The 7500-nt window shown below is 40.9% G+C and overlaps 1 protein-coding gene across 3 annotated transcripts in view; it reads left to right on the forward strand.

The window, feature by feature from the left end:
- Positions 1 to 4371: 4371 nt before the first annotated feature.
- The window catches only part of nmu (neuromedin U), a 4072-nt gene continuing 943 nt past the window's right edge, over positions 4372 to 7500 (forward strand). The window contains exons 1-6 of one of the 3 annotated variants that reach the window (XM_068725409.1): positions 4372 to 4651; positions 5511 to 5566; positions 5664 to 5711; positions 5808 to 5861; positions 6007 to 6036; positions 6889 to 6978. In XM_068725409.1, coding sequence (XP_068581510.1) covers positions 4525 to 4651; positions 5511 to 5566; positions 5664 to 5711; positions 5808 to 5861; positions 6007 to 6036; positions 6889 to 6978 — 405 coding nt within the window. In that variant the 5' untranslated portion in view covers positions 4372 to 4524. The remainder of the gene's footprint in view (positions 4652 to 5510; positions 5567 to 5663; positions 5712 to 5807; positions 5862 to 6006; positions 6037 to 6888; positions 6979 to 7500) is intronic. The other 2 variants (XM_068725410.1, XM_068725411.1) reach the window with 2 other exon arrangements.

Below are 7500 nucleotides of genomic sequence, written 5' to 3' on the forward strand. Positions count from 1 at the left end.
CTCCAGAGGAAACACATCCGGTCTAGTTAATGAGAGCTACGTCGAATGAACGCTCCCGCAAAACACATCTCTCCTGTCGTGTTTCTGTGCTTGCCCGCTGAGTCTTAATTCAGAATAATATGGAAAAGTGGGAGATTAAAGAGGACAGAGAGATTAGTGTAGGAGGAGGACAAGGGTGGGGATGAGTGTGATGACTCCCTGGAATTGCTGTAATTATCAATGCGCTCGAATTGTTGCTGCCCTCAAACGAAGTCGCATCCGGTTTCAAAAGGTTTGTTTCGGTCAAGTCCGTTTCTTGTTTCCACAGCAAACCCGCCCCAAAGATGCTCTTTCATTTGTACGGCAATTAGTATGTATTTAACGGCAGGCAATGAAGGGGAAGAAGCAAGTCGTTAAACAAAATTAATTTGTGCATGGAAGCGAAAGAACACGTGGTGTATCTATGTGAATCCGGTCGATCGCGTGTCCGTGAGTGATTGTACACCTCTGAAGTCTGTCCCCTGCAAATCTCGCATTCTGTTGCCGCAAATTGCATAATAATTTGTGTGCTCAGTTATGGCGACACGCTGCAGGACATCTGGTGGTTGCGGTGAGTCACACTCCCTCAAAACACCTTTTCGTTACCTAGTTTTATCTACTGCCATTGACTTCCTTCGGACTCCTCGCTCTCTACTCTTAAATGGCCCTCGGCCAGTAGGGGCCGCTAGTGATAACAAAGCGGTGTGTTTGGCCAACAGCTAACAGCTAACAGCTAACGGAGCTACCAGTAAACACACTGCTGAGTGCCTCTCGGTTGCTGCTCTTTGGCCAAAGACACAGTGGGGGGAAACAGTTTGTCCAATTTTAGTGTTTTGGCCGGTGTGTTTAGCTAACAGATAACAGCTAACAGCTAACGGAACTACCAGTAAACACACTGCTGAGTGCATTGTAGCCTCTCAGTCACTGCTCTGCAGCCAGCGGGGGGGAACAGTTTGCTCACTTTTAGTGTTTCGGAGGGTGTGTTTGGCTAACAGCTAACGGAACTAGCAGCACACACACACACTGCTGAGTACCTCTCGGTTGCTGCTCTTTGGCCAAAGACATAGTGGGGGGAAACAGTTTGTCCAATTTGAGTGTTTTGGCCGGTGTGTTTAGCTAACAGATAACAGCTAACAGCTAACGGAACTACCAGTAAACACACTGCTGAGTGCATTGCAGCCTCTCAGTCACTGCTCTGCGGCCAGCGGGGGGGAAACAGTTTGCTCACTTTTAGTGTTTCGGAGGGTGTGTTTGGCTAACAGCTAACAGCTAACGGAACTACCATTACACACACTGCTGAGTATCTCTCGGTTGCTACTCTTACTACGCCAAAGACACAGTTTGTCCATTTTTAGCATTTTGGCCAGTGTGTTTAGCTAACGGCTAACAGAACAAACTGCTGTACCTCGCCACTGCTCAGTGGGTTTAATTTTGTTTTTGGAAAGATTGTATAAATGATCTTACATGAGGACTTCAACCCGATGCTTGCATACATCGCTGCTTGTTTTTTTAATAAAGTGTGTTTCACGACGTCTTACAGCCCTTTGGTGTCTAGATAGTGGGATTGCTAATTGTAGTTTTATATTAATTTCTTCCCACAATGCAGCAGTGGTCGTTGCAGACGCACCTGGTGGAGAGCTGCACTCCACTGACAGCACCTTCCTAGTTGTATTATGTCTTCTGGTTTATTGTAACAGATCAAAATGAATGATAGCACACAAGCATGCTTCACACAAAGACCAGCACATTACCTGACTTATATGAGAACAGATCATTTAGTAATGATCCATAATGAGTCTCTGAAATAATGAAGGCAATTCATTTTGTCATTAATAGTGTGAATTTATGAAATATGAGACAAAGGTTTACAATGAAGTCATATTTCGTACAATTATCCTCATTACATGAACATCAGTTTATATACTTTTGATGTGGACTGACCTGTTGTGTCCAAAGCCTCGAGTTGAACACATTTACATACAAATTATGCTTTTTCTTTCTGATATAAGAACACGAGTTCTTCTTAAAAAATACATTTTCAGCTCCACTGATGTAAATGTAAATTAATCTTTTATCAATAACACTACTATTGTGTCTCAAAAAAATATGCCACCGTGGTGGAAGACAGAGTAAAGAGTGTTAATGATATAATTTAGAAAAGAAGTAATGTATGTATTACAGCTGATCGATACAATGTGGCTCAAGCGTGAAATAACATCTTCCATCACAGATATTATGCAGAAATGTTTTCCTCATGACCACGAGGAAAAACAACTCAAGCATTGTATTAAAAAGAACTAGAGTCCTCACAAAGAACAAGAAAGTGGATCACATCAGTCTGGTTTATAAAGCACTTCTATTATTATTATTATTATTATTATGTTTGTTATGAACCGTCCAACCTGTCCCCAAAGTCAATTGTTTGGTTGTTTTCTGCAACGTAATTGTCCTTTAATCTTATTTTGTATTATTTGTCTGTGTATTATTCCACCTACATACAGTATGTTCTGTATGTGCTACTAATGTTTTTCTAAATTATTTGTATATTATATTTTGTCAATAAAAAAAAGAAGAAAGATAAATAGTTTTAGACACAAAGCAATCGCCTTTTTTTAAACACATAAAAGCTTCTAAATTCACCAGAGGGGTATTTACTGACCTATTATATACAAATTCATTGACATATATATATATATATACATATATATATATATATATATATATATATATATTATTTAAGAGATAAACTGAGGTTACGGGCTTTCGCATGTAATCCATTGTGTTTATGTTGTTTTTGTAAATGTTGAGGATGACTGGCGACGGAGGAAATCTGTGATACTAAAAGTTGTAGCAGGATTGTCAAAGAAACGTTGGTTCAGGGTTTATTTATAGGAAGTTATGTGTAAGGTTGCTGCGCGCGTATATATGCACTTATATCATTAAAGCATCAACAGAAACATACAGCAGCAAAATAGCCTTTCAAAACAACATGCAGCGGCTGTTTCTGACATGAAGTTTGCTGAAATAGCTTCAAATTACATCCATGCGTTACAATGTCATGAAATCCAGGCAAACAAACCACAGCGCACAAAACAATGTTGTAACAATGTAACCATCACGAGGGAAGAACGCATCAAAGTCGTTAAAGATAAGAAGAGTCAAAAGAGAAGCAGATGTTTGAGGTGAGGTACTTCCTGAGGTCTTCAGGGAGACACTGCAGGTGAATAAATAGTGTCAAAATGTTAACTGAGACAATTATTACATGTTTGCTGAACATGTTATGTTTAAATATGGAAATGTGCATTATTTTGTGAAATACATATGTGCTAAACATTTGATAAAACCAGGTTCAATATTCTTGTTTAATGTTGTTGACATATTAGAGTCAAAGGTTTCTACAAAGGGAATATATCTCTTTGTATCACTCCATAAATCAGAAAATAGACATAAAAAACATCCATGTTCTTATTAATAAATGTAGTATAAATGAGTGTGTGAGTGGTGTGTGGACAAACCCCTCTGTAGAAAGCTTCAGCACACAGAGAGGAATGAAGGTGTGAAGTTTGGTGGATGTCAGAACTACTGAAGTGGAGATTTCTGGATCAGAGTGTGAGAAAAACTCCATTGATAGAAAAGCTCCTTTAAAGAGACGTTTAGTTAAAGTCCAGACATTTAGAAGAGTCTCCAGGTGAAGAGGGTCACAACATGAACTAGTAGATATCACCATCAAACTTCACCACTTCATCACCCACATCAACACCAGCATGTATTGTATTACAAGTTCTCTGAAATGTCATGTTTAAATATGCAAATGAGGCATTATGTGATGGTAACTTTTGGTGAATTTAGTAGAATCTACAGACGTAAACAAACAAAGAAGTAAAATAAATGTTTTATGTCCTCTAGTCTGAAGTAATCAGTGCACGAACAACACTGTCTTAATATTAAACCTGTTGATGCTGCTGCATGTTTATTGTCGTGTTTTATTTGCCATCTTCTTTCGTCTCTTAATTGTTCATTCCGTCTATTTCCTCTTCATGTTAATCACTCTGTGCTTCATCTCTTGTCTTCTGAGTGCTCTACAAATAAAGTTTATTCTTATTTTTGAAGTAAACTACTTTTATAAACTACTGCTTGATACTTGTCTGATGGTCACCAGCTTTGGAATTCACACTTCACTCAGCTTCGTCATCGACCTAAAGCTTCACGCGCTGCTGTTGATCAAATTTAATAACTACTTTTTTTTCTTCTCACGCGCGCGGAGCTCCAATGACGCAGCCCCGGTGCGCGCGAGAGAGGGTGTGTGTGCCGCGAGCCTTCATATCTCTCTGACGTGAGATGAAAACTCTCAGAAGAGCAAGAAGTCAAGCGGACACTATACCAACAACAACAACAACAACAACAGAAGAAGAAGAAGAAGAAGAAGAAGAAGAAGATAAACAAAGAGGCCAGCGCGAGAGAGAGAGAGAGTGAGAAAAGGAGAGAGAGAGAGAGAGAGAGGGGGAGATGAGGACCTTCCAGACCCAGAGCCAGGCAGCGCAGCGCGGAGCCTCCAGCAGCCCCGTGAGTCCCCTCAGCGCGGCCAGCGTCACCCTCACAGCGCTGCTGGTCCTCTCCATCCCGGTCTGCAGAGGTAACCACTCTCTATTCTATTCTGTTCTGTTCTGTTCTGTTCTGTTCTGTTCTATTCTGTTCTATTCTGTTCTGTTCTATTCTGTTCTGTTCTGTTCTGTTCTGTTCTGTTCTGTTCTGTTCTGTTCTATTCTGTTCTATCTGAGGAGATGAAACTCTTTACAAAAGTTTTCTGAAGAACATCTGATCTTCTTTATGAGAGGAACAGAAAGTTTCACTTTTTATCTTGCATTGTTGCTCATGTAAATCTATCCGTCTGTCTGTCTGTCTATATGTCTATATGTCTGTGTGTGTGTGTGTCTGTCTGTGTGTCTGTCTGTCTGTGTGTCTGTCTGTGTGTGTGTGTGTGTGTGTGTGTGTGTGTGTGTGTGTGTGTGTGTGTGTGTGTGTGTGTCCATATGCCTGTCTGTCTGTGTGTGTGTGTCTCTCTGTCTGTCTGTCTGTGTGTCTGTCTGTCTATATATATATATATATATATATATATATATATATATATATATATATGTGTCTGTCTGTGTCTGTCTGTCTGTCTGTGTGTCTCTCTATATATCTGTCTATCTGTCTGTCTGTGTGTGTCTATCTGTCTGTCTAGTATCTAATATCTAGTATCTAGTATATCTCTGTCACTCTTGGTCGTTGTCGCTCTCTGTAACTGATGCGACTCGTTCCCGTCTTGACCTCTGACCTGACGACCCGTCTTCTCTCTGACGTGAGGTCACCAGTGATTGACATGTGAGTCGACGCGGATCGACAGTCGACACGGTTTCATGAGCTTCTGAGATCCTACGTGTTCGGTGCAGAACTCAGGAGGTATGATTCTTCTGTCCTGACGTTAATCCTGTGTCTCTGTGACTCTGAAGGTGCTCCAGCAGAACTCCAGCAGCCCACCACAGACCAGAGGCAGCTCCTCAGCCAGGTACGCCTCCTGTCCTCCTGTCCTCCTGTCCTCCATACTTATTCACCATTCTTCTCCGTCCCTCCCGTTAATGCCGTCACCCTCTGACGCTCCACAGGTAGACGCCGCCTGCTCCTCCTACCTCTCTGCAGACCGGACGTTTTGGGTGATTTCATTTGGCTCGTTTGTTGTTGTTTGTATATTATAATTTCACAGTACATTTATGATTATTATTGACGGCCGCTCTTCTTTCTGGTGTCAGGCGTCTCACGTCTTAGGAGAACTCTGCGTCTCCATGGTGGTTCAGAAGTTAAAGGTGCGCTTCATATTTCTACCTCACGCTAACAAAAACATGTTTTTGTGCAGGCTGTGTTTAAATGTGACGTCCATCGTGTGTCAGTAGAGGCTCACAGCTCTCAGAGTGAACTCAACTGAAAGCCTCATGCTTGTTTCATTCCCAGGAGCTGAAAGTGCAAGAGAACAGTAAGAGGGTAAGTAGAAGTAGAGAGAATCAGATGAGTTGTTTTGTCTGTCAAATGTAAGAAAACGGTGAAAAATGTTGAGCAATATTTCCCACGACGACTTCCTCAAAACCCTTGTTTTGTCCTCAAACTCAAAGGTGTTCTGTTTCCTGTCACAGAGGAGGAAATTAACTAGAAACATTCACGTTTAAGTTCAAAACTCAAACCGTTTAATCGATTCATCTTTCATCGTTAGACTAGTGGTGTGAGAAAATATCCATATAATGTTTTGTGATACTTTATCTATTTTCTAAAACAGATTTTTGGTTATAGTTTACGTGCAAAGACTCGTGGCAGACAGACACAAAAAGTAGTGCCATAATAAAAACAACAGATCCCACTGTTGTGACTGCACTAAAATAAAAATAAATAAAAATAAAATAAAAAAAAATAAAAATAAATTTAAATAAATTAAAAATTAAAATTAAAATAAAAAAATTAATTTAAATAAAATTAAAATTAAAACAAATAAATGTAAAAATAAAATAATTATATTAATATATTGTTATGGCGCTCTTATGACTCCATACTTTGAAACCCGCCTTTGAAACATCCACAACCAGCCATATTTCTAACGTAGAAATATGAAGCCGTTTCTGTCTTCTTCTGCTCTCTGTCGGGTGAATGACGCATACATGTGGCGCGTTGATCAGAGGATGATCAGAGGATGATCAGAGGATGATCAGAGGATGCTGAAGCTGCGGTGAAGACACGGGGAAGCATTGGTTTGCATATCTGAGCTGCGTGTTGTAGTGACCATTTCTCCGTCCCTTTGGATCTCTCTCTCTCTCTCTCTCTGTGTGTGTTCTGTGTGTTTGTCAGACTCCAATGTTGCGTCCTCTCCTGCATCTCGTTTCTCAACTCCACACCAGAAGAGAGAGAGGACTCTCCATGCGCGTATGTACCGCCCACGTCAGTTCTCTTCTCACTCTTCATTTCCTGTCTGTTTGTTGTTTTGCTTTCAACCGCTGATCCATAAAACAACAGAACAACAACTGCGTCATCATTGGTGACATGAAATCATATTTTATGTGACATACTTCCAGCATATCTGGCTTTAAATGAAAATACAGAAAGAGCAGATAAACCTGCAGCATTCTCAATGGAGGTAGCGTGTTGTACTGTTGTACCTCTGTTATTACACACCCCCCCCCCCCAGCTCACATGTCAATGAAGCCGCTTCACGTCGGTGCGGCGCTCATCGCTCTCTGCGCTACATTAGTTGTTCTTTTCCCCAAGCTGAGAGCAATTATGGTCTGAAATTAGTGCAGCCAAACTTCTATCTCTATCAATCCACAAAGTGGACTCAGCGGACTGTTGTGAGTGAGCAACGTGGAGGGAGAGTTGTTTGTGCTTTTGGATGGTGAGTGTTGGAGGTTTGTGCTGCTTGACGGTGCTGACTGGTGGAGGGAACAAGCATGTCCTTCAGGATGA

The sequence above is a fragment of the Cebidichthys violaceus genome, unplaced genomic scaffold (genome assembly GCF_023349555.1).
Source record: "Cebidichthys violaceus isolate CVI_PGR_0920_01 unplaced genomic scaffold, fCebVio1.0.p SCAF_35, whole genome shotgun sequence".
Taxonomy (NCBI): Eukaryota; Metazoa; Chordata; class Actinopteri; order Perciformes; family Stichaeidae; genus Cebidichthys; species Cebidichthys violaceus.